At 41.2% G+C, this 27,935-nt stretch overlaps 2 protein-coding genes across 3 annotated transcripts in view; one reads left to right on the top strand and one right to left on the bottom strand.

Annotated features, from left to right (window-relative positions):
• Window positions 1–9,431, top strand: part of radil (Ras association and DIL domains) — a 31,533-nt gene extending 22,102 nt beyond the window's left edge. For both annotated transcript variants that reach the window (XM_063475912.1, XM_063475913.1), the window contains exons 15-20: window positions 89–239; window positions 2,348–2,574; window positions 3,100–3,436; window positions 4,414–4,466; window positions 6,402–6,541; window positions 6,797–9,431. In XM_063475912.1, the coding sequence (XP_063331982.1) occupies window positions 89–239; window positions 2,348–2,574; window positions 3,100–3,436; window positions 4,414–4,466; window positions 6,402–6,541; window positions 6,797–6,896 (1,008 nt within the window). In that variant the 3' untranslated portion in view covers window positions 6,897–9,431. The remainder of the gene's footprint in view (window positions 1–88; window positions 240–2,347; window positions 2,575–3,099; window positions 3,437–4,413; window positions 4,467–6,401; window positions 6,542–6,796) is intronic.
• A 714-nt stretch (window positions 9,432–10,145) lies between these two features.
• On the bottom strand, window positions 10,146–27,935 carry foxk1 (forkhead box K1). The gene is made up of 9 exons (XM_063475914.1): window positions 27,202–27,935; window positions 19,365–19,577; window positions 14,223–14,421; window positions 13,951–14,097; window positions 13,641–13,834; window positions 13,213–13,385; window positions 12,887–13,123; window positions 12,062–12,235; window positions 10,146–11,652 (listed from the first exon to the last, which is right to left on the bottom strand). The coding sequence occupies exons 1-9, from the start codon at window positions 27,645–27,647 to the stop codon at window positions 11,420–11,422; spliced, it is 2,016 nt and encodes a 671-aa protein (XP_063331984.1). The 5' UTR covers window positions 27,648–27,935; the 3' UTR covers window positions 10,146–11,419.

Genomic DNA, 27,935 nt, shown 5'->3' on the forward strand with positions numbered 1-27,935 from the left:
CTACAAAACCCTGCCAATAAACTTGTGACTCCCCTGACAGCCTCTCATCTCTTCAAGTCTGGGATTTATTTCTGCTCTTTGTTTGCAGTTGGGGTGGCGAGCGCTGTCCAGTGAGCACCCAACTCTGAAACCAGTCCAGCTCCACCGCATTCTCACTCAGTACCAGCTCACAGCAGAGATAGGCCCCGTTCCAATTTGGCAACCCAGCAGCGAGGACGAGCCGTACATATACAGAACAGGTACGTTTGTGAGCCTGTATGAATTTTTGCAGCCAGAGACAACATTATAGCAACACGAAGCCCTCGTGTTATGAGTTGGGATTATAGGTACAATAAATACTGGTCTGAATCTCGTGAGTTCGCAGTTAGAGGCCTGTTACTGTCATGCTAAAGGTCAGTTGTGTAATGGTTTACAGGGGTTGTTGAGCAGCTTGTAGAATGAAGGAGAAGATCAAGCAAAAACAAATACACATGAATGCGAATGTGGATAAATCTTCATTAAACCAGGACTGCTACTGATATTTGGTCGTTTAAAAATCTTATATGTGGGCCGATATTTTTATTTCTTTCAGGCACACAAAATATTTTTTTTTATCTGTTTTATCTATTATTTATTAGTACACACTAAGGTAACATGACAGTACAGTTTAAAAATTAAAAAATTATGGTTTTATTGACACGTTGTTATTTATATGTTTACACTTGGGTCAGCTGGTTTGTGGCATTACCATCAGAGAAGTTGCAGAGTGCCCTCTGGTTGACAAACTAAGAAACATCAACAGTCTTAATGTAATTGGGAGACTTTCCCTGTTGTCTCTTTTCTCGCTTTATTTTTCATTTATTGGTGCATATAGATGCTGATATCGCTATATCAGGAAATAGCTAGTTAAATAACTAATTGGTTAACCGTTCACAGTGGCTGTGCCAGATGTTTAGCATATATGACACAATCAATACATTATTTAATTTTTTCTTACGTGTTTGACAAACAGCTTTATAACTAAAGGAGCAGAAATTCTCAGACAGTACTGAATCACAGTGATTTAACACAATTACTCATTGACTTTGAAAGCACCATGCACTTATTAAGCTGTCAAAACAACATTTTTAACATTATTTCCTCTGTAAGTGTAATTCAACTGAAAGAGATCGCCAGTGTGGATACTAGCTCTGCATGAGTTTTTATGCCATATGACCTTCCTGATGCAACCCCAGAGATTTGTCTCTTTCTGGGATTGAACTAAAAAGCTTTCACTTGTTAGGTGAATGTGTAAACCAAAAAGAAAAATAGGTTGCCTGCTCCAGTTTAGCTCCAGTTTTCCCATTAACTGAGATGCAAGATGAAGGGTATCCAAAGCTATCCAAGACAAACTGATGTTCTTACGCTGCAGAAAAGGTCATGTGCAGGCGGGATCTCGACTTAAAGGCGTTCAGTCATAATCCTACAGATGGTAGCTTTGTACCATTGGCTCCTCAGCCAAACAGATGCACCAAACGTCCGAGTCTGAGGTATTTGACATCACATAATGAAGTAATAAAACTACCTTGGTCTCATATTTACCTGTTAATGGGTGAACAATCTAACACTTTGTGAACTCTGAGCATTTTGTTGAGCGAAGAGAGCAGAGGAAGGGAAAGATATGCACTGATTTGTTATAAAGAAGACATAATAGTTTTTGTGCCCAACAGTTGATTCTGTTCACCTGGACGTAACGTTTTCAGTGGGAGAAACGTTTCATCACTCATCCAAGTGACTTCTTCAGTCTCAGCTGATTGCAGGTTTCCCCAATCTTATAAACAGTACATTGCATAATGACTGCAACTGGCACCACTGAAGGAACAATGGGCTGGGAGGTCAGTTCCTTGATCATTAATATTCAAATTATTGACCATTGATCAATTATTTCATTATTTATAAGACTGGAGAAACCTGCAGTCAGCTGAGACTGAAGAAGTCACTTGGATGAGTGATGAAACGTTTCTCCCACTGAAAACGCTACGTCCAGATGAACAGAATCAACTTTTGGGGATACCTGGATGATTGAGCATGCATCAAGATGAAATAGTTTTTGTGATTGTTGGAAGACAAAATTGTAATTAAAAAATAAGGATTATTGATGACCTACTCATACTTCAAAGCACTTTGAGGTTTCTTGAAACCAGGATCAGAACTGGTAGATAGAAGAGAGAGTGCTAGATACACGTTGCGTAAACTTGTGTGCATTCAATACAGTTAATGCTAACTAGCAGCTAGCGCTATTTATACTAATTGTGCACTGTGTATTGAATATGTAGTCCTTCAAGGCAGCAACACAGGTTTATGTTAACATCAGTGTTTGTGTTTGCAGTCGACCTCCTGGAGAGCTTTGAGAACCACCCTCCAATTGTGCTGCCCAGCTCGGGCTTCAGAGTGGACCTGGACAGCGAGTGTGTTGAAGACAGCATCTACAGACAGCTGCTCTACATCCGCCACTACCTGTGGGGGCTCCGCACCAAGACGCAAACACACACCAACACTCCCAGTGTGCAGACACACTCCAATGGAACCAACACAGCTGACTGGCCGGAAGTTCAGGTTCAGAAAGACAAACTTACACACACTCAAGTACACACACCTAGTAATCCAGGCCATGTGCCTCAGCAGCTGGGGCTGTTGAGGAGTTCCTCGTAATCCCATAAATGAAAGACAAAACCCTCTATTCCAGCCAACCCACACACACACACACTCACACACACAGAAACCTAGACATTGTTAAATCATGGTTAATCTGATTAGTCTTTAGGCTGTCTAATTAGTGGGAACGGCTGACTAGACCATAATCCCTAGTGTTACAGCACCCTCAAATGTACACATACCCACACACAGAAAAATATGCATTTAAAAGTATGCTCACTGGAACATTAATCTGTGCAATGATAATGCATTCAAACTTTAATCATCTCTAGCTGATGGGTTTTCATGCAGGAGCAAAGCTTCAGCGATGCTCTAAATATTCTCGCAGGTGAAAGAAAAAAGGAATATTTGTTATTGCTATCGTCTGCATCCTCACTTTAGATGTCAGATTATCCTCTAAAGTCTGTTTGTCCCATCTCACCACAGAGGGAGCTGCTACCTCCGAGCCACAGCAGTCCCCGTTCAGGGGGTCCAGGGGACGACGGGCCAGGAGAGCCAGGAGAGGAGAGAGGACGGGACAGACCCTCAGGCCAGTCTCACACACACAGCCTCAGACGGAACGGCACCATTCACCACCCTCGAACTGCAAATCCAGACCCGTCCTGCCTCCTGACTCCTCCCAATACCCCCTTGTACCCTGAAGGAGGAGGCGGAGGAGGGCCTGTGCCGCTCATCGGCACCAACGTTCAGACCAACGGCTGCACTGGCAGGACTGTGGCTGAATGTAAAAAGACCAATGGACTCATCACCAACGGACTGGAGGGTAGGCCGTGTTATTTACACGAGGTGGACAAAATAGCAAAAACTGATGTGCAGATTTTATTTTTTTGAGAAAAACACAATTCACAACAAGTACCAGCGTGTAATCAGACCCCCGCCCCCACCAAAAAAAGAACAAAGGCTTAACACAAGCTGATTTTTTTTTTGTACTGAATTGCATAATGCGCTTTATCATTATTTTTATTATTTTGTCCACCCCAGATGTGCAAGTTTAAATCTTACAGTTAATTTTAGATAGTGAGCATGCACCAGGTGTTTAAAAAAAATCAGCAACATTTCAGATCTTGAGCAGTAGATACCTGCAGATATTGACATCCTCTGCTCTCGTTTCTAAGTTTCAAATCCATCCATCTCGCTGCGGCAAAAATCATTATTAATTAAGGTCACACGAATCCAGAGTTTGTTGTAGCACTACACCCTCTGCAGAACAGAATTAATGAAGAAACAGCAGATTTACATTGATCAACCATGTCACGGCCAATACCATGTCACTCAGTGACGTGTGTGTGTGTGTGTGTATTGCGGGAGGATTTGTTCACAAACACTTTATCAATGTGGCATGTTGATAGTGCATACACTTTAATACTTCTCAGTTTAAAACGGCTTTATAGCTGCACTGAAAGGGCATGACAAAAAATGCTGATTTAAAGTGTGTGCAACAGTTGATCCCCTTCACTGTGTAGTGAGTGTGACCTCTGCAGGCAGAAGCATGTGTGTGTGGTATAGCAGCTGCACCTTTGCACGTGTCTGAGTATCCGCGTGTTTCTTCTGCACAGCAAGTCTTGGTTTTTTTCCTGTTTGTCCAACCCCATAGCGAGACCCTGTGTGTGTCTGTGTGTGTTTTGTGCCTTTGGGTGTCTGTGTCCTCTGCAGGGTGTATTAGTGGGTGTGAATTCCCTTTCCCTGTATCCTCCCCCGGCGTCCCCTCCCTTCCTGATGACTTGTGTGTGGTGTTTGTAGTGGAACTGGACAAGGGACCCTACGGACTGGGCATGGGACTCATAGACGGCCTGGTAAGTAGACAAACGCATTTTTCACATTATATCGAGTTTTAGCCACGTGGTTTAAAAATGCTGGGTCACTAACATAAAAATTTTAAGACAGATTATAGAGCCGCATTTTTGAACAGTCTTATCTTAACACTAAGATATATATATAAGTATATAGATTAGATTATAGATAGTTTATTCATTCCCAGGGGGAAATTCACAAATTTCAGCAGTATCCACATGCACATAAATACTGACACTAATAACTACTACTATTTACACATTTTAAAGTTACATATTGCAAATAAATTAAAGTGCAAAGTAAATTAATACTTTGTATTCATATCCTTTATTTATTGTTTAAGAGCTACCTCCCTAAAAATGTCATTTTTACCCTCCTAGGACCTGGCATGCACATATGTGGACAACACATTTTGGGTTGTCTAGACCAAAATACCAAATTTTGCTCTACAAGGGCCTAATATCCACTTACGGGGACATTATGCTGCTGCTGTTCTATCGAAATTTAAAACGAATGTCCTCATATGTGGATCTCATTTTTCTCAGAAACAAAAATCAGGTATATTAAAAAAAATCAGGTAATTCTTTGTTTTTACATTCATCAGGTCCCAATCAGCCCAAATAGCAAAAAAGAAATTAAAAATGCATGCCATGAAAGAGTTTGGGTCTTAGGAGGTTAAAACAAATTTAAGTAAAGCACTGTCAAAAAGAGCAAGGAATTTTTAAAGTTTTTAAACACTGTGGTTTTATTTTGAATGTTTACATTATTTTACTTTGTGCACAGAAACAAAATTATTTCACAAAAACCAAAAACTAACTGGCTCAAAATTATTAGCCCCTTAATTTTAACAGTCACTTGTGCATCTTTTTTGCCTGCAGTTGTTCTTGTAGTTTTTAACAAGTCTCACACACGTCTCCTGAGCAATCCCAGCCCATTTTTCTTTGGCTAATATCTCAAGCTCCTCCAGATTTGATGGTTTTCAATTCACTCCTCAGATTTTCCATGACATTCAAGTCAGGGTTTTGTGCATGCAAGTTAATAACCGTCACTTTGGTTTCTGGAGGTAGTTCTTCACCAGAAGCAACATCGATTATTGTTGTTTTATAAGATAAAACCACAACCTACACCCAGTTTTGCTGCTGACTGCTTAGGTTTTCTTTCACCTTGACGCAGCTGCAGACACACTGAAGGATCCCCACAGCATGATACCTCCACCACTGTGTTTTACTGTCGGATAGTGTTCTTTAGCTTGCACTCTTCTCCATTCTTTCTCCAAACATAACCAGCATGTCTGAGGCCAAAGAGCTTTAGTTTTATAATTCCGGTATGCACCATTTTTCACCAGGTTGATCTTAGCATACAGTCTGATTTGAAGGTGTCTCTTCTGCAGAAGTTGAGTTTTTCTTGGTCTTCAGCCTCACAGTCCAGTCCCGTGCAGGGCTCTAGGGATTGTCTTCTTTGAGACTACAATTGGCTAAGTCATTCACTCGCGTCCTGGCAGTTGTTCTAGTCTTTAAACACATCTCTCACTAGTTTTCTTTCCAGAGTCTTGATGCTTTCTCAAGTGACAGCTTGCTAAAGTTATTATATTGTGTGCAAATTGGAAGATAACACTCAGTTTTAACTTTATTTTACAAGCTTTGAGCATAATTCTGTTATTGTGTGCAAATACAACTAAATGTTTTTCCTACCTATAACAAAAGGTTATTAACGTTAGTGTCTAGAAAAGGACCAGAAAACCAGACCAGACTAACTAGAAAAGGTTCAATGGTAGAGGTAGTGGTGCTGCGTTTTGTACAGTACTAAAATATCAGTTTAAATCAGCAGTTATCAGTAGTAGTGAGCTGTTATGCAGCTTTAATGGACACCTGCCTCTGGCCAAGTACTTTCCTTGGCTGTGGCATCAATCGATTTCCATTGCTTTCTCCATCCTGCAGCACACTCCTCTCAACGCTCCAGGCATTTACATCCGGACTCTGATCCCCGATGGACCAGCCGCCTCTGACGGCAGACTGAGGATCGGAGACCGCATCCTGGCAGTGAACGGTACCAGTCTGATAGGAGCAGACTACCAGAGGTAAGGGAGAAGTTATAGTGGAGGCGTAAAACAGATGGTGGAGATAAATGATACCACTGAGTTATCACTGACTTCAATGACAATGAGCAGTCTTTCCACATTGTTAACCACTGCTGTCAGCCTCTTAAGCCGATTGATTACTTTGATTGGTCGAAGCCCAGACAGTGATGCCCTGTTATCCTTACATTTTTGCTGAGCATCAGGTAACCAGACTCTGTCCTTCTCCCTCCGCTTCCTCCCGTTTGTGCTATACAGCGCGGTGGATTTGATTCGTCTGGGAGGGGGTCGACTGCGTTTCCTGGTAGCCAAGTCCGACCCAGAGGTCTCGGAGAAGATCAGCGCCTCCTCCTGCTGATTACCTCGGCCTCCCAGCTAAGACATGCACAACGTGCTACACCGGATTGGAGATAGGAACTAACAAGGACTACAGATGTGTGCACTGACAAACGGGATACACACACCACTCTCACCCAAAGGACTACCTACGCCTCATGAAATATGAATGTGAAACCCAGCGTCTGCACGGCTCAGAGCCAAGCAGATAACACTCCACGACTCCACTGAACAGCTGCCATACCTGCTTCCCTCACGCAGACTCCTGCTGGGTTTGTGTAACAGACACAGTCTTAAACCCTCGGCGACTTCAAAGGAGCGAGGAAAGTTGGAAAGTTGCCTAATTAATCAGCGTTTGAGGTGGTTAGGTCTAACCAATCAGTATGCAGTGTGAGGCGGTTTAAAGCACAGCGGATTCTCATCAGTCAAGCCCAGAGGCACGTGTGACTTTGCCAACAGTATTTTTGAGTCGTTTCTATTAAATTCCAGATGTAAATAGCACGCTGAGATGCCTACCCAGCTCTCTGAAACAGGTGGATACAAACTGAAGATGTACTTTAGAATTTTAGAAGTATTTGCAGACAAAGTGAGCCTCAGTGAACCCCTGAATGTTTTGTAAATCCATTTGTTATAGCGAGCAGTATCAGCGTCTACTGCACAGATGCAAGTTTGTGAACGAATGTTGACTTTTGCACTGAAGACTGGAAGAAAACGACAGAGGGAGTGAACTGAAAAATCACTAGAAGTACAACCTCCACCTGTGACATTGTACCTGGACTTTACCTTCACTTGGGGGGGGCACTTAGTTAATAACCACACCATGAAGACCACATGCTCCACTCCAGACTCTCAGCTGCATCCTTGCAGTGCATTTAAACTGCAGCATAAACAGCTGTTTGTAAATATTCAACATTGTCTCACACATATTATTTGGATCTTCAAAAGAGAAGTCGCCTTTGGGAACGACTCGTGTTGTTGTGGGTTTTTTGTTTTTCCTGAAATATATTCGAGACACTAAAGCCTACAGACGGAGAAAAGGGAAAGTGCGGTCATTGGTTGTAAACTTTTTTTTTTGTATGTCATGTATTTGTGTCGAACACGAATGTATTACATAGCTAAATGGTTTGCTCAACAACATTACAAGAAAAGTGGTAGCCATCCATGCTGTTTGTGCTGGTTTGAAGGTTTAAAATATTGGGCTTGGATAGCTGCCCGGAATCGGATATAATTCTCTTTATTCTAATTTTTCTACGAATAAAACAAATTTAGCAGCAGCAGTTATTTTACCAGACAAACATCCCAGCTGCTGTGGTAGAATAGTACAACTTAAAGTACCTCCTGCTCCCGATCACTTTACCTTGATAGAAAAGATCAGAAGGTGAGGACAAGATGAAGAGAAGCCTGGAGCTCAGAGAGAGCTCGACTGCACCTTCTTAATGTGAAGGTGGATGTAAGCCTAGCTCTGCTGTGTAAAAACTACAAAGTCGTGAAGATGGACTACAAAAAGCACCCATGTGTGTCAGGTTGTTCCATGCATTTGGTGAAAGAAAAAAAAAAGAACCACTGTGGTAAAATCACTGCAATACCACGGTTGTGATTTTTAAAGTAAAATGAACAGACAGTCCATGAAGTGAAATTACATTTTTGACAAATTCGGATTCAACCTGCAAAACATCGCCCTTCACCCCGTGAAGCCTGAACCATGAAGTACCTGATAGAATTTTTTTTTTTTTAAACCGAAGCTGCAGAAAAATAATATAAATTGGGATAGGAGTTTTCATTTGTATTGTTTTTGCTACATTTGCCATTTTTATGCGATTTATTAGTAGGTTTTTTAGAAAAATACAAAATAAAATCTAACTGATGAGTGTACCATATATGATACACTTGCCATTGCGGGGTTAAGAAGCAGCTTATCACAGCGGTGTGATGTTCGAAGTTCAGCCGTGCCAGTTACGGTATCAGACAGTGTCTCTATCAGTTATGAGATGGCATCATCACATTTCCTTTCCCCTCCTAAAGGAGGCATGAAACCACCTTTGCTTTATAATGTAGAGCCAAGCTGACACGTCCAGATCCCGCCACTCACTCCAAATCCTTCCTCAGCAAATCCAAGTATTCGACCACAGCATCAGCCAGTGCTACAAGGGTCACCTGACTGACCATAACCACCAATCACAGCAGGGCATCCATTTCTAGCTTCACCTTACCATCTGATAATGTTTTCTAGAGTTGTAACTGGCTGGTTATTTGCACTGTGGATTTTTTTTTTTTTAAGCAAAGTGTGAAACTCTGCATCAGATATTTGCCAGTTTTACTTAAACCATAGTTTTGCTGATCATTTCTGCAGTTTGAAACTTGTTGGGTGTTTTCATGGTTTTGCCCTTTTTTCCCAGTTTTGTTTCTTCCTTCCTTTTTTGCAGTAACATTTTCCTTTTGTGCGTTTCAGGGTTTGTATGGCATTGATCTCGTGCATGTTGACCCTCTTTTGGTCATTATTTATACTGTTAACAATGACTTCAGAATAAAGTTTGTTGGATACTCGAGTTTTGAATGGAACAACACCACAATGCAGACTTCAAATTCATTCTTACACCCGACGGCAGACACTGTCACACAGAAGAGCGAGGACAACACAACATTTAAGTCAATGAGGAACTTTAATTTGTGCTACACATTTTAACAAATCACAAAAACAGGAACTTTTAAAAATACATATACTTTTCTATTTCCAGAATGTTTACGTATTGATGACTGCTGTTTTTTTATACATATAGCAAAATATTTTTTCTCTCTTTCCAAAATAAGAAAAAATACCTTCTGAAGAACTTTGTCATTTAGCAGATAGAGCAGCATACAATCATTACGCATCTTTTTTTAAAAATGTATTAATTGTTTTCTAATAATGTGCAACAACAATCACCGAATGCCTGATTCCCAGCTATAAACGAGGCCTGTGTGAGGGAATTTGGGTGGAAAAAAAAAATCAAAAGAGAGTGAGAATGTGAGGATTGAGCAAGAGTGGAGGGGAGGGAAGTGTTATAGAAAAATCTAATTGTGGCAGGAATCGCCAACAGCTTGACGCCTCTTTGGAGACTGCGAAGATGAGAGAGACTGCTTGGTGAGGAGAGGTAGACTGGGCGAAAGAAGAAGAACAAAACTGTAAAATGAATTTAAGGAAACAAGAAAAAGCAACAGAGTGTGTGAGCCGAGAACAGTAGGTGTCAGAAGTGCCAAACAGTGGAAAAAAAACAAACTGTTGAAATTTGTGGTCATGTGTTGGTCCCGCCCTTCCCCTGACAAAACAAACAAACAAACCTGAAACGAATCTACCAATGCAGCGCAACTGTCACCGCTGTAGTGTCGCCGATCGTCAGCTGTTAAAGCGCTATGTTACTCTAAAACAGTAAAGCTGTCTAAAGGTTAAAATAAAACAACAAAAACGTAGAAATATTTAAGGCTTTTAAAGGATTATTACAATAATGCTTCTCTGTGCTAAGACGATCAAAAAAAAAAAAAAAAGTACGCACAGGCTGCTCCATTTGCCGTTTTTTTTACCGCTACTGAAACAAAAAAATTAAACAATCAGTTTGTCTACATTAGGTTAGCTCCACTTCAATCAACTCCATATAGTTGCCCGTTTCGCTCCTTCTCTCCCGTCCAAATGCTGCGATCGTCCTCAATCAGAGAATCCTCGCGCCGATAAACCGCACTGGACTGAAGTGAAGCAAAAACTGCAAACTGCTGGTTTGTCATAACCTGAATTTCCTCGCATCTGTTCTCCAAAAACAACATACCTTTCTTTTCTTTTTTTGCTTTTTGTTTGTTTTGTTTTTCTTTAAAGCGAAGGCATGAAGAGAGACGTCTCACATTCTGCTCTTTAAAATGAACGTCTGCCTTTTCTCGTCTGAGACCGCTCGTTTGATGCCTTCTGTCTCACTTTATCCTTGGAGAAGAGCCTCATGAAGAGTACAATCATATTCTTAAGTCTCCTGGGCCTTAACAACCTAGTGTGGGTGTATGCAGCTGAGTCCTCTAGCCTTCTGCCCACGACTGTACGAAACGACGCGATTCATCGACTCTTAATGCTGACGGCCCTTTCTGTGGTCGCGGGGCCGTTCGGATCTCACGTTCCCTGGTTTTATGTCGACTCTAATGAGAAGCGCAGGAGAGGTGAGTTCTTTGGCCTGAGAGTGATAAGTGGTGCATCTGTGATAATATCCAACATTCACATAGTAAGAGTAGTGCTGAAATGATTTTATTATAATTAATAACCTTAAATCTGTGTATTGTCAGTGAATGATGGATTACATTTTTAAAAACTGTAATTCTAAAACTGCTTCTTTTTTTTTTAAATTTCAGCACAAATTCCAAAGGTTTCATCTACTTTTGACCGAAGTGTGTGTTCTTATGATTTAATTCCCTTCTGAGAGACCGCCTATCGGCCATGTCGGCTACAGTCGTATCAAATAAGTATAAAAGGCGACGCGTTAAGGGGGCGATAGAGAGGCTGTCCACTGGGTATCTGGTGAGAGGCCCTGAGTTTTACTGCCTAGCGTCATGCGTTTGCGATGCCATGGCAACAATGACAGGCTGCTGACCAGGTGTGGCTTGATGCTGAGCAGCTTCGGGGCCGCCCTCGTCCTCCATCTTTGGCCGCTTGGCCTGGGGCTCGCCTGGTTGTCCAGCTAAAGTTTCTGCACTGGGCTGTCTGCTCACCAACACTGGAGGGGAGCTGGAGGCCTGAGCAGCCAAAATCTGCAGAGGACTACTCAGACCTGAACAGGACAAAACACGAAACAAGAAAATGAGCAAAGAATCGTTTTTTCCATTTGTGAAATGGTAAATGAACTGGTTTCTACTCTAGCTGAGCACTCAAAACACGTTTTACTGGCCATGTCACACAGAGTTTTCTAGCCCAAGTGCCTTATCTAACATGTGCATGCATGTTAGATAAGGTGGTAAGCGGTTCAATATCTTGCTTTAAGACACTTCAACATATATGCTGGAAAAGCCGGGATCAAACCACTGACTGCTGATTAGTAGATGACCCGCACTGCCTACTGAGCCACAAACACCCAGCTGTGTGCTGTAAAGAGGTCGGCCTTTCCTTGAATATAATGAAACCTTGTTGTGTTTAAAGGACAAAAAATACCATCCAAAAAAGAAAGAAAAAAAAAGTCTTACCAGATGCATTAGCAAGGCTGGTTGCTGTGACAACAGCAGCAGTGGTGTGTTTGCCATTCTGGGTAATGGGGCGAACAGGAAGTTGATGTAAAGCTGGGGTCAGATTACGTGCTTCCCCGGCCTGCACCGCACTCTCCACAGTCTGGATCACTCGCTCTCTGGTCAGCTGGGCTTCTGAGGACAAAGCGTATGATTCAAACATGGGAACCCGTCAACAATCCAGCCCGATTTGGCTGGATTGGGTTGTTGTATCTTGTTTACGCCAAAAGACTAATGCAGTAATCAAACATTTGTCAGAATTTAGTATAATTTCCTAAATATCAGTTCACAGTATGCACCAGTAGGATGCAGTCCTGAAAATGCAGATCGTAAAAACATGACATAATGAGCCACAAAACACAATTTCACACGGATTTATACCAAAGAAACCTCATCTCTTCGGGGAGAGTGATAAACGTGTCTGATTCTACAGCTAATGGAAATTAAGGTCGCTAAACTCAGAGATATTTGTTTTGTGTTGTAATTCACGAGACACTATGTTCATTATTTCGGTTAGTGTCAGCTACATGCGCTACAAGAAATATCTTGCTTCACGTTGTGCAGTGAAAGCTGAACAGTAAAGGAGTGACTGAGGAAGAGCCCAGTATTCCCAGCACTGGACAGTAAAAACGAGCGGGCGCTAAGGATGTGAACGAGGCCACAACAGCTTTAAAGACTCGAAGCCGAGCATCAGCAGACAAACTTTCCTGTGTATCGCATTACAAAGGATTGCATCACGCAGAAAAAGCATTTCAAAAATAGATCCCCCCCCCCAAACGGCCGTACCTCTGAGATCACTGTTGCCCTCTACTCCTCCAACAGCGCTGTACCCATTTGGAGGAACGCTGGTAACCACCCGCACCATGGTGACAGAGGGCTGAGAGGAGCTTTGGAACACATGGATGGGCTGGACTTGGCCACCGCCACCTGGAACCAAAGCAAGGGCTTTCCCCGAGCCCGAGGACAGCGCTGTAGGGTGAGGGGGAGTGGCCATGATGACAGGCTGAGCACTGACTGGGGAGCCTACGCAGAGGCAGACACAATTTACTTGATGTGTTTTAGCAAGCTCGTCATCTGCGGATCTTTGAAAGAGATTTTGTTTGCACGCTTACCTGGGGCGCTCTGAGAATACCTGTACTCAGGTACAGATGCCAGTTTATTAGCCAGCTGTTCGTGGTGGTCGTGGGGGATAGGCGAGCCCTCCCTGCTCAGACACTCGGGAGTCTGCAGCCCGCTTGAAGGAGGAGAAAGAAGCCCCTGGTGGGTCGGGGATGCTGGAGCACTCCTAAATAACAAAATACAGAAAAAGCAGGGAAATCAAATAACTAACCAACAGACCTTTAGTAAGACATGCAGAGCTCCTCACTGTCAGCACCCTCTACTCATTCAGGCAAACCTCAGAACCACACTTACTTTGTTCTGTCCAATCAAATGATCGCAAGGAGCAGAAGCAGAGAGAAGGGAGAGAGGGTTAACTGAATCATTGTGCGTGTCTGTGTCTGCAACTTGAAGGCCACAGATGACCCACTGCAGAGCCCACCTTGATGACAGGGGTCCAAACGGGGTCCTAAAGCAGGCCACCCCTCTTTGCCGTCTCTTCCTGAAGGCCTGTTCCACCAGCTTGGCCTCAGAGGCAGAATCCAGACGCCAAAAGCTTCCTTTCCCCGGCTCGTCCTGAGAGCGGGCCACTTTCAGGAAGTAGCGGTTCAGAGACAGATTGTGTCTGATTGAGTTCTTGAAAAAGGAAAAACGTTTTGTCACTGGACACAGAAGCATCAGTTTGAAAGAAGAGAAAGTTTCTTCCCAGCTTACTCGGGGAAAAGTTGTATTTCTAGACAAGACTACTGTACCTGCCAGCCCTTGTCTGCAGTGCGGTAGTAGGGGTAGTGTTTGGTGATGTATGCGTAGATGCCACTGAGAGTCAGCTGCTTGTCTTGGGCCGAGGAGATGGCCTGGACAATCAGCTGTGCATAGGAATAAGGTGGCTTGGACTCATCCTGGCCCAAAAAAAATAGACACGAGTCTAAATAAACATGCATCCATACTGACACACTCAGCTTTTTTTCTAAGGTTAAACATTAACAGTCGGTTTTCTTAGAAGCAATCGGGCCTGGATGTTTACCCTGGGACTGTCACCACCAGCTGACTCCGCTCGCTGCTCACTCCCCCCACTTCTCTGCTCAGCAATACTTCGTCTCTGCTCAGAAACAGCCTTGGCAGCATATTCGGCTGCTAACTGGAGGTCGGAGGTGATGTTGCGTCCGTAGCGGTACCCCGATGACCCCGCCCCGCGCGGACTAGCTGGACAGGAGTTGGGAACACTGGGAAAGAGAGAGAAATAGAGGAAAGGGTTACCACTATGGTTTATGGCTACATGAAAAATGACCCAAATAAGATGAGAGCATTAATCTTGATCCAAAAGGATGTGCGGTCAGTACAATACTTGTTTCACAGACTTACAGTCACATTAACAACTGCAACTCAGCACACAGCCAAGACAAGCCAGATTTTACCTGATAATTACATTAACTTCTCCAAGAACGTGGGATTACAAAGGGATTACTATTGCAAGTAATTAGATTGCTGTTACTTTCCCGTAAGCATGCTGCATTACTAAACTGTGATTTTGTTTGTGAGAGTGTCTCATGACTTTGACGTGCAAGCGTGCGACGTCTGTGGTAGCAACAGTGTGTAGACCAACAGTGGATATGGATATATATATGATGTGCGGGAGAGAGTACAACCGTACAGCGTTTAAAGCTTGGAAGTACTGACATTACTGAGTTTGATTCTGTAAAAAGTGACAAAAACATAAGCGTCCGCTGTAAACTCTACGTGGGAAGAAAACTTCTTTCTACAGTTAAAAATTAAACTTCAAATCTAAGCAAGCACCAAGCACGCTGCCACGGGAATGTGAAATTCACAGAGAAACCCCCGGATCTTCCCACTGACATGGCCGCTGCGGCACCGGGCAAACCTCCACCTGCCCCACTCCTGCTAAACAGGTGAAAATAGATTTAAGAGCGACAGGACTTAGTGCTGCTGAATCTTTGATTTTATTAAATGTTTGCTGTGTTTTACTTGCATCTATTTAAAAGAGTGAGTGAAAACACAAAATATTATTTTATTTTATATGCTGGAATATGCAGAAAATAGTTTTAAATGTTAAACAAATTTCTTGCATATAATTAAATTTTTGCTTGATGTAATGTGCATAAAGTTAAAAGATTAAAACTGATGAAACAAATTTTCAAAAGAGACTTTTTCATTTGATTCAATTTTATATGATGATTATTCAGAAAAAAATAGAACTGGGCTGAAAGATCTACTGTTTTATTACCTATTCAGGTTGTGTATCATGTTTTTAAAAGTAAAAAAGTGACAGAAGAAAAACTGCCTCATTGATCCACATGTACTTGTCTTGTCCCAGTCTCGTTCAGTTCTGGACAGAGGTTTTCCATGTCCAGGATTCTCAGTGTGACACTGGCCCCTGGCCCCCTTCTTGCTCTGTTTGGCATCAGTGGGAATGAGGTGCTTCTACCGGCCTCTAAAAGACAGGCGCTATCATTCTGTTCCCTGTTGGCCCCTCCCACTCACAAACAGTGGTTATACGACCTCATGTCGTGTCTAAAACTGGAAAAAATAAGACATTCACTCCAAAATTCTTTCAATTTTTTTGTAAATTTTTCACATTTCAAAGCATGTGGGGTCCTTTTCTGATGCATTTCAAAATCTATAAGAATTTTTCAGATGCATTCAATTTTGTCTGTGTGCAACTCCCTCATGTCAGGTGTGGAAATACAGTGTACAGGTCTAGGGCAGTGACCTGGGTGGGAATGAATGGGATTACTTTGCAGGGACTATTATATCTGGGGAAATATTTTATTTATAGATTTTTTTCACCCCCCCCACTTTTTTTTTTTAAACATTTTACAGCCTTAAGTGTACGGGCTAATTACCCCAAATGTACAAATCATCTGAAATCCTTCTCTTTTCCTTTTGTTTATATGTATAAAGGAAAAACTATTAAAAAAAACAAAAAACAATGTCGTTTTATTAAAATTAACTACGTAATAAAGTAACTAATTACTTCTGAAAATAAGTAATCAGTAAAGTAATGGGATTGCTTTCTTGGAGAAGTAAGCAGTAATTAGTAACTAATTACTATTTTCAAGTAACTTGACCAACACTGGTGTCAAGCTCATACACCGGTCATTTCCAGCAGGTGTGTGTGTAGACAGCAAAATCTGACACTTCAGTCATTTCAAGATTTTATTAGTAAATCCTTAAAACCATAATTATGTCAGAGCGCAAAATGAAGACTACACGATGTAATAGTGAGGAGTAACTAAAGTGTACAGTATGAAGCATTTCTAATCTTCATTGTACATTTTGCATTTAACATTTGTAAGATAAGCATTTTTAAATGTTGTTCATTATTTACCATTTCTATGAAATTTGAATAGGACTGGAAAAATACAAAAGAATAAGAATCCACACCTCAGAGTAAAGCAAAACTGATTAGTTTTAGTACAAAAGAGAGAAGTGAACTAACTGTCATGAAATGATGTCTTTGGCCACTTCATGTTGTTCCCAGTAAAACTTAAAGCAACTGTTTCATTATCAGCCCTCGCCTCACATGATTCACAAATGTAGTGTTTACAAAGATTATCGCCAGGCTGATATTAGAGTCCAGTAATAGTTATTTTCCTATATATCCATACTGACATTTATAATGGCTAATAAACAGAAATGAAAAAGTAAAGAAGAGATGGAAGAAATACCCTTCGAGCATGTTACAGTGCTGATGTGGTCCAGTTTTTAAACCAGAGGGAAACGTGTTTGGAAAAGCTGCAAACAACCAGCTCATTCGGGCAGAGCGCAAACAAATAATCTACTCTTTGTTGTGACAATGAAACGAGTTTATTTTTCAAGTCATGTAAATATATGTGTTAGTAAAGACTCAGAAATAACTACACATGACAAATGTTAAGAAAATAAGATGAAATGTCATGTGTCAGAAAGAAAGAGAAAAAATATTGGCCAATTTATCGGATTTCTTAAATCACCAAATATTGGTATCAGTATCAGCCTTCAGATCTTATACTGGTTGAGTCATAAAAGGCTTTCCCTTACACACAAGAACTAGATCTGACAAAGGAAAAAACCCAAACACAGCTCACTGGTGTCAAAAATGCAACGTGATCACAAAACACACAACAATGACCATAAATACATTAATTATTAACTCGGCTTTATCTGCTGCTATTGTGAGAGAGAGACAGAGAGCACAAGGAAAACCCAGCAACTTCTCATACAGTACGCACCTGCTTCTGTTAGTAAAGTAAACAATGGTTTCTGGGAGAGTCAGTAAGCTTTGATTTGCCTCTAGCAACAAAGAGCCACGGATACAGATGGGGGGGAGAGAGTGTGTTTTTAGTTTGTGGCTGGAGGAACTAGGCTGCAGGCTCTGTTTTCATAAACTCAGAGCTGAAAAATGAATACGGACTAACACAAACATATTTTTTGTACTTTTCGGAAGTACAAAAAAAATACTGAAATCTGTATCCGTCAGTCTGCTAGGACTTTGTTATTTGTGCCTCCACGGGGGAGCAAGGGTCGTCTTTGCTTTCCCCCGGACACTCTTAAAACAACCATCCCCCCGCGGGCCACGTGCACGAGGCCCAGCAATACAAGAGTGCATGCTGGCAGAGAAAGGAGAGTGCGATTTTACGCTGTGCATTTAAGCTGCCAAACAGGAAAAGTGACTCTTAGAACCCTGTAAGAGGGACCACATGCTTTGACACAATACTCTTCCGCCATACACAGCGGTGTGTATGTACCACTGGGGAAGGCTGGCCCGACTATGTGCCCGAAAAAGGCCACGGTGAGAGCGGCGCAGAAATGTTTGAGCGAGCGTCTTTAGTGTGTCTGTAGTGTTTCCACGTGCGAGAGAACAGGAGCTGAGGGTTGAGTGGGAGGGGCAGGGGGCTCGGAAAAGGAAACCACTAATGGACGGGAAAACGGCCCACAAGCAAAACAATCTGCCCTCAATAGCCAATCGCAGGCCTCAAAGCGGCAGCCATCCCATATAAGGCAAGCACACGCGCTGACATTGGTGGGGATGCATGATGCAAAGGCAGAGAGAGACCACCAGAGGGCACGCACAGCTCCATCGAACACTCACACATGACGTGTATATTTACAGAGCACAGATTTCTTTTAAACATGTGCTATCACAGCCTATGAAACTGAAGCTTTCTCTCTCTGAGTGCAGATACAAGCACATCTTCAGCTAGAGTGCATGTCAGCAGTGCACAACACACTACACTTTTGTTTCACAAAAAAGAAACTAACAGCTCATCTGAGAACTTTCATTGTACACCCAGCTTTGTTTTAAAACTCCTCCAACAGATCCTCCTCTCTCACCGATACCCATTTATATGAAATAAGACACCGAAAAAATGTTTTTTAAAAAGGGTTTGTATTTAATTTACTCATTTATTTTTTATTCTTTTTGGTTACTGTCTCCTGTTTCTTTTTATACAAGTACTGTCTGCGTACTTACTCGACCTCTTCCACTACAGTACAAGTTTTAATAATTAACCAGATAATACAAGTTTTATTATCTGGTTAATACAAGTAAATCGGTCTTATTGAGACATCCAAAATCTCAATAAAAACATCTAAAGGTATGTTTTGATCAAATTTGACCAAACTAACAAAAAGTGAACCTGAGGATACATCCTGTATATTTCTCTTTTACTGAAGTTTCGTTAGATTTCCGAGTTCATAAAATTGTTTCCGCTTACAAGTCTATTTTTTCTTTTTGTTTTAGTTAACTATTTTTTCCCCACATCTCGTTTTTAGTTTTAGTTAACTATAAGAAATGTGGTTGTTAACACATTCACGTTAAACACCGACACCAGGAGGAGACACAAACTCTGCATCTCAGGGGTGTACAGCTAATTTTAGAGAATCCACCATAAAACAAGCCAAATCAAAACGTGTGCTATAGCGACCCTTTGCGAAATAAGGGAGCAGCTAAAAGTACCTCTAATACTAATCAATACTTATTGGAAAATAAATGTTTTCTTAATTATTGGGGACTGAATGAAAAGATGCATTGAACTAGTTTGGCAAGAATTCCTTCCAAAGAAAAACATCCTCCTGCTTTAACTGCCAATCCAGACGGCCTACTTTGCATTTATGAACGCTGCTTGAATTGATCAGCGTCCACGGGATTGTGTGTCTGGTGGCTTACCTGATGGTGCCTGTGGGTGAGGGCAGCGGAGAGCCAAATGCCCTCATGTGCTCTTCATGCTGCTGCGCCGTGGGAATGCTGATTTTAAGAGGAGAAATTTGGGGCAGAAGCGAGCGAGCGGGAGACTGCTGCTCCCTCTCCTGGTGCTCCTCAACCTCCAGGAGTGACATGAACTGGATCTTGATCGCCGTGCTGGGAAAACGAAACATGCACCTAAAGAGCAGCAGGGAGGGGGAAGGCCACAGGACGGAGAGAACACAAAGCAAAAACGAGAGATGATGTCATGTTGGTTCAACCAAACAGTAAAGCATTAAAACATTAACAGATCAGCACTTCAGAGTTGTGTTTAAACCTTCTCATCAATGACAATTTAAACATTTCCTGTGCAACTAAGCAACTTGTATTGCAGGGGGAGATGGTGAGATCTGACTGAATTTGAGAAGAAAAAAAACCTGCTAAATGACTGGTGGTGACATTGTTTTGTCAACCAACATCACCAAGGGCAAGAATAAACATTCAAACTCGCCATCATTACACGTTTTACGGCAAAACACAAACACCCGTGCAGATCTCCCTTAATAATAAATCATAATGAGAAGGCACTTCCCACGTAACTACAGGGGTTTGTTTACATTTCAAACAATATCACACCACCTCTTGTGGATAAAAACCTCGACTGGTGCGAGCACAAAGCTCCCCAGGCCTGCACCTCCTTTTCTATTCTGCTTTTAAACAGGTCTGAACAACCTCCTCAATAAAAAGCGAGGATCAGTCACAGGTCCACGTTAGTTCAAGCCTAAACAAAGCTAATTACATGTGTGCGGGATTTGGTAAATGTTTTACAATGGAAACTTAATGATTGGTGACTGGCTGTTTCAATTTCCTCCCAACTGACTCTGGTAGCAGGGTCGTGTCTTTACTGCACCCTTCTGATCTCACGGCAAAGACACTGAAGCCCCGTTAATTCTACAAAAGAAAGGAAATATCCACAAAGGATCAGAGTGTTAAAAGATGTTCCAGACACACCAGTCTGATAGAGAGAAACAAATTACATGGAGAGTGAGAGAGAAAGATGAAGCGTTCTTCCTGAAAACCGGCAGCTGTCACTGGATTCTTGAAAACACTGCTCACAGCTGTTTTGGCCTATAGTGTTCCATCCTCCAACACCAGGTGCCCGGGCACAGATAGCACGAGGCCTTGCGGCAGCCCTGCAGAAGCTACAGCTTTTGACAGCTGAGGCAGAAAAGACGCATTCAGCAAACAAAAGGAAAAAAAGAAAAACGTCTTACTTCTGTCCTTCAGCTCAATGTCAGACAGGCAAAGAGAAAAAACTCACAGGACAGTTCGACTTGATTTCACTAAAGGAAACAGAAAACCTGGAAGAAGCTTGAGTAGTTAAACTGGACCAAGAGTTAGCTTCTTAAGCAGTAGTAGTAGTAGTCTACTGTGTGGATGCATTACTCCAGCTAGCTAATTTAAGACTTATTAAGGAGCTAATCAAATGCAAGATATGGAGGAAAATGGGGAACATGGCTACTGTCTGAAACAGGACTGTGCACTAGGGGTGGGCGATATATCAAATATACTCGATTAATCCCGAGGTTTTCCACGTACGATGGTTAAAGTGGCTTTATCATAACCATCGAGTATAAGTTGCCATGCAAATAACTGTGCTGTCTGCACGCAATTCACTCAAGTTTTTTTTAATCCCACACGCTGCCAATGTGCACAGTTTTCTACCCGGCACACTGAGCTGAGCATACGTGTTTATATTTCATCAGATGGGGAAAAAAATATGGTGACAGCGCGAGTTTCAGATGAGCGAGGGAAAAGACACTTCGCTGTCGTTTGGATTTTAGAAGAAGGAAAAATTTCTGTAATTTGCAAAACATGCCAACTATTGCTGTAGCAGTACCACGAATTTATTCCATTGCAAAATGAAGACCGTTTTAAACTCTGCATGTGAACATCTCCCCACAGACCAAAGAAAAAGTTAAATAAACCAGCTGTGATACCTGTGACTGTTCTTTGTCATCTGTTTTTCCATAGCCACCTTCTAGACTTTTGTTTCTATAATTTGAGGAAGTCTTTTACAATTTTATGTTAAAAGCAAAAAAAAGCACCTATTTAGTTTCAATTGTGTGTTTTTTTGTCTCACAATTTAGTGCTTGAGCTCCTTTTTTGTTGCTATGATCTTTTGTTTGTTAAAGGTCTAGTGTTGACCACAGAAAGAGACTTACTGTCATAGTAATGTCATTTGTGAAAAAAGTCTGTGTGCAATTGATGGTTTAAAAAATGGTTAAAATAAAACATTTCAATTAATATATATAAAAGTAAACACTGAATGGTCACTTTGAGTAAGTATACAAGTACAATTTTAGGTATTATATGGTTGAAAATGGTTTGGAGGTTAGTTAAACATACCATGATATATATCATGTATCGTGATACAGCCAAAAAATATTGCAATATCAAATTTTCCTCGCCAGCCCTACTGTGCACTTCATAGCCAAGCTGTGACAAACAAAGTTGTGTTCAAATAAATCTGCGTAACAAATAAGGCAAGTTTGGTTTTTCTTTTAAACAAAACTGTTTAATACATCATGTTTTTTCTAAAGTCTGCGAGTAATTATGTTAAAAAATCTTGATCTCAATGCTGACCAAAATAATTGTGACCAATCAGCCCTAGCTTGCGGCAACAATACAGTAAAGATAAAAGCAAATCTACAGAAAATTTAAATATGAGGTAAAATTAAAATGCCATTTGTATTTTGAAAAATCTGACAAAAGCCTAAATCTTAAATTACACATGATTTTTTAAAATATTTTCTTTTCAAACTTTCTTCTTATTTGTAAGGATTTATTTTTAGCGATTTTTGCCTCAATTTTTCAAGATAAAGTCAAGCACGTGGCAGATATCACCAAATTATAAAAATAGATTTTATTGCACGTTTCAAGTGATGCTGACCACAGAGGAGAGATTGATTGGTGCTCCTCTGTCTGCACTCTGTGCTTCTTGTCACGGAGACTTAATTGGAGGCTGACAAACTGATTGTGAGATGTGACATTGGGATAAATCATTGGAATGGTATATGGAAATGTGTCCCAAAGAATAGATGAATGACATTGCAGTCAATCCATCAACTGATGCACACATGGATATAAAAAAGGAAACATTATATATTTAAATACATTCTGACGCCTTTTAATTGGATGAGATTGGAATTATTTAAATGTTCTATGTTTGATCCGTTTAATCGGTTTTCATGATCTCTGGAATTAAAAATTTACTAATGCTACGCTACATTTATTTCTGTGTCAAGTTCTTACCAATATTCAAAGCGGAGAAACAGACACCTTACCATTACATCAGTCCTTCAATCAGACCTAAAACACCATGTTAACACAAATAAATTCAATACAATTTGGAAATAAACTGGATATTAATTAAATAAACAAGCTTTAAGCATCAACTAATTGTTGTTTGATATTCTTTATAAATACAGTGCTACCCTTCAGCCTCCGAGTAGACATACCTGTGTTATAAATGTGAAAATCCGCTTATTTTCAGAAAGGTTGACCTCTGACCAAGAAGTCAAGGTCACTGAGATTTTAACTTAACAGAGTTTTTCAGTAAATGCAACCATTGTTTTGATTTGAAAATTTTACTTTGCCTCGTATACGTTAGGTATATGTGTAGATTTGGTTAATTAGCAACCAAGGCTTAATGTCTATTTGGTACAACTTTAGCAAGCACTTGGATTGCATTTTGAACAGATCTATTATAAATTTTATCTTGATTTAACTTCTGATTTTTACCTATTTAGAATTGTAGTTTAAATATTTTCTTATGTGTTCAAGTCTCAGTGAAATGAAGATGGAGAGGAAGGTGGGGAGAGAGAGCTGGGGAAGCCATGCAGCGAAAGGCCGCAGGTCAGCTAAACTGTTGAGTTTTTTCCTTCATTTTCCGTACAGTCCTTGTATCTCACCCTGTTGGGTTTGTCTAATAAGCCACTTAACATTCAAGCAAAAAAGCAAAACAAAAAAAACCTACAAAGGAAGTTCAACATAACCGGGCTTCTTTCTTTGTGTTAGCAGACTCGACAAAACCTAAAACCCCAAGATTGAGTAATGGTTACCACAACTTATTAACTTTCTCTGTTAAGCTGGGCTTTCTGCTTCAGACTCTCTGCATGCTCATGTGAGAAAAAAAGAAAAAAAAAAAAAGGGAGGTGCATTTCACGGGTCACGTGACTTCTTCCACAAAAAAATGATCGCTCTGAATGCTGTCTACTCCAGGGAAAACAAAAGACAAAAATGGTGATTAAAAATCTATGAAGACCATAAAAACACTGCAAATGAGACAAAAAAATGAATTGTGCAGAAAAAAATTTTTCTTTGAATTTAGCATTAATATAAACATTTTTATACCAAGGAATTATTTTATCACTAAGTGCGCTCTCAGTGCACATGTTTATTTTTAAGGTGACGGCTGCACATCGAAGCTCTGAAACTTTAAACTGGAGCCATTTAAACGTTAGCTTACTGTGCCACAGCCTAACAAAGGAGACGAGGGAATTGCTTTAGTTTGTCACAAATCAAAGTGAAATTAGTTTTATATATCTGGTGTGTGTTCTATGTTTCAATTCCAGTGGTGTAAAAGAGACTCAGCAGCAGATTAGAATCAAGTACAACAACATTTATACTTTTTCTGCTTCACCAAATAAATACATGCATTCCTGTGAAATGCACTGTTTGTGTTACATTCACTGGTTTTAGTAAGGTACAGCTTAACAATTTGGACATGTAACACACATTTTCAGAGGATTGGATTTAAAACATGCTGTAAATGAGAGAATCAGTGAAAACGTGGTACTTCCAGACAATTTTTAACAGAAACTCAGAACATAACCTGCTCCTGACCATGTTATATGCTTAACATCGGTTACCACGGTGATTTAACCAGGTAAAAAGAGAGCCACTTTCATGACACAGAAAACGCCACACAGCTCGCTAAGCCATCAATCTGGCTTTATAATGTCAGTGTTGTGTCTACACATAACAGAGAACTTAGCAAAGAAACCATTTTAAATTCTACCTTTAGGCACTTTGTCACTAGCAGCATGTTGCAAAAAACACATGATTTGTTCTCATTTCTTTAGCTGAATGTATGAAAAGTACCAAAGATAACAGTTTGTCTGGATACAGAATATTTTTTCAAAAATGAGGTGATCCCCAAAGATCTATCTGCAGCAGAAAGCAGTATCTGAAAGCCGTGTCGTTAAAAAAATTTAAAAATAGGAAGAAAAATTTGCAGGATCTGAGTGATGCACAGTTGATGCATCTACTGTGCACTGAAGCCTCATTAGAAGTGGTCTCAGTGGAAGGGTGGATATCAAGAAGGCATTCTTTAAAAAAGGGAAAACTGGGAGAAAAGGCTGAGGATTGCCAAATTACAGAAGAACTAGACATATAAAAATAAATCAGTGGCAACAGGTCTTACGAAGTGATGACATCTAATTTGAAATTTGAGGTTCAATCAGTATGCACGGAGGAGGTCAGGAGGGAGATACAGCATTTAATGTCTACAGCATGGTGAAGGCTCTGTCATGGTTTGACAACAGTGTTAGAGATCTTGTTAGAAATTATGGAACTATGAACACAGAAAAGAACCATCAGATTTTGATCCACCATGCAATACCATCTGGAGTGGCTTCATTTGTCAGCATGACAATGATCTCAAACACATGCTAATGCAGTAAAAGCATACCCAGATAGAAAAGCGCACAATGAAACACTATCAGTCATGGACTGGCCTCCCCAGAGCTGAACCTTAACATCAATGAAGCAGTGTGGGAGCATATTGACAGAGAATGTAACAAAACAAAGCCATAATCTAAGGAAAAGCTTTGAATGTCATGTAAGAAGCCTGGAGAAATATTCCTGAAGATAACTTAAAGAAATCAGAAGAAAACTGCCTTAGAAAACATACTGTTGAAGAATAAAGGTGGTCATATCATGACTTTTCAAGTTGTTAAAATTGCACAAACTCTGTTTTTGCCTCATATGATTTATTTCCATGTATGTTTGCAGGTTTCAATAATTCTCAGCCCCCATTTACCATTTTCATTGGAAAACATAAACAAATGAAGGGTGCTCAAGACTTTTGCACAATCCTGTATAAATTGATAAATTACTATACATGAGTGGCAATATGTAGCTGATAAAACACAAAACGAAAGCAAAATTAATTTACTTTTTTAATCTAACCAATCATTTTAGTCACTTTTTAGGTAAAGTTGCACAGCATTTGTTTGCTCAAGCTTCTTACATTAAAGAGTTTGTTGCTGCTTCTGTCTTATATAAGGGTAAACTGAATTTTAGAGCAGAATTTGAAGGACTTTTTTTGCTAATAGTTTATTTTTTTTTCCCCTTTGAGAAAATTAATTCTAATAAGCTACTACCGTTTGTTTAGATCTGCACTTAATCTAGCTCAGTCTTTATTTTTTATTAAATGTCTTTTTGCTCAGCAGTATCATAATGAAATTAATTTGTAAATCATGACAATGCAGAGAAATTGTTGTCTTTCAGATTTAACTCGGCGCAGTTTCGCTAGCTCTGTAATCTCGAGAAAAACCTCCAGGGCCAAAGCAAACATGGCTGTGGCCTTGGCTTGCAAGTCAGTGTTTACTTCGTCATGTGCGCCTGCAGCGAGGATATCGCCCCAGTCTGCACTTCCGGTTCAATAACCGACACACCCCCCAAACAATGTTTCGAGCCAATCAGAGAAGACAAAGACACCCCCCACCCAAACACACTCATACCGCCTCCACCCTATGATTGACACATACACAAAACCGAAGATTTCCGTTTGTAAGCTTGCAACTGTACTAAACAAACCAGTGAAAGCAACGTGTGTAAACGCAACAGCTCTGCAACCGCAGTGAAACAAAAGCTACATTCCACTGTACCCGAGATATACAACAAAAAAAAAGAAAAACGTGTTTCAAGTTTCAATATTTACCAAAAAAACTCCCGTCTTCCTCGAAGAACCGTGAGATGACATGTCTGGGATGCGTTTGTTTACATTAATGTTTACGTGACACGTCGGCCAATAGTCTGAGAGCTAGTAGCGAGCATAGTCACTCAGAAGCTACAAGACGTGCTGATTCATTTATTTTGAAAATTAGATAACTTTAGAAAGTTATTTCAACGACAATATAACACGCCATACTTATGCAAAAACACCAACCAGTTGCAGCACTTTGAAAGAAAAAAAAAATTACTAACTGCTTATGCTTGTCAGCAGGCCGGAAAAATGCAGCTAGTTTGCTAACGGCTAAAACTAGCTAGACTGATTCACTCATTCAGTGGGTTGAATGTAAAGCTGAAGGGGTCCACTAAGAACATCCGGGCAAAACTGAATATTAATTGAATATGAATGCATAACATCGCTGTGAGTTACACTGGAGACCTGACAGCTTATCGTGTTCCACCTTTACTGTCCAGACCTAGGCTGCCATTACTATACAACACCAAGCCGCTCTGGTAGGGGTGTCGTGACAAACTTTGTACCCCGGACAGGATAGGTGTCCCGTTTGGCCCTGTCATCGTGGAGGTCGTTTTGTATTAATGTTCCCCCCGTCAGTGTTCAGAAATCTATTCGTGAGACTAACTTGGGTTTACAATTGAGTCGTTTTACTATTTGAAGTAACCGCTAGACCTCCACTGTTAATGCATAAAATAAACTTTAGTGTGAGAAGCCCTGCGACGTCCAGCCACCGTGTTATCACGGGAAGCCTGACTGCAGCGGCTAGGCTTAGCTGACCGCACTCACTCTCTGGGTAGCGGCAGTGGTGGCGCCCCTCTTCGCTGGAAGACCCCGTCCACGAATACACCGTTCTTGCCCAGACACCGGAGGGAAAAACCACTCGCCTCGTCGTAGGTGATCTGCAGGTGCCGTCGGGAAATGAAACTCGAGTGACCCATGTTGATGTCCACGGAGCCGTGAGAAGAGTTCCGGCCTATGGTGACCGTCCTTTGGCGCATGACATACTCAAAGTCCCGGCCCTCGAGCCTGGCCAGGGCCTGCGGAGGAGTAGAAGCCAGCCGCACGGGAAGAATCCCGGCGTCTGTGCGGGCATCCATCATCGGAGGACCCAGAAGGGCGAACGAGGGCTGGTGAAAGGTGTGCGAGGTCACCGCGACGCGCACCGGGCTGCACGGAGCCGACTGTAAAGCTAGCAGGGCTCGAGCCCCGGTGTCATCCCGGTAGTCTGCCATCTTCTTTCGGAGGGTCAACACACTCGCACGCGCGCACACTTAACTTCTCGCACACACAGAGTTGCAACGTGAGAGTTTTCGGCCAGGGAACTTGTTCACTCCGTGGCTGACGAACAACATGGAGTCCGGCTCAGTGGAAGAACGGGAGCGGAGTCTCCGGGAACCGGACTGGTGCTGCGTTCAGGGACAGGTCGTCATAAGCTCACTTGACTGTCACACAGCAACTGAAAAGCGACAGCACATACTATGTTGGCGTACCTTAAAGTAATATCACTTTCACAGTTTCAC

This window comes from Pelmatolapia mariae, linkage group LG6 (genome assembly GCF_036321145.2).
Source record: "Pelmatolapia mariae isolate MD_Pm_ZW linkage group LG6, Pm_UMD_F_2, whole genome shotgun sequence".
NCBI classification, from domain to species: Eukaryota; Metazoa; Chordata; class Actinopteri; order Cichliformes; family Cichlidae; genus Pelmatolapia; species Pelmatolapia mariae.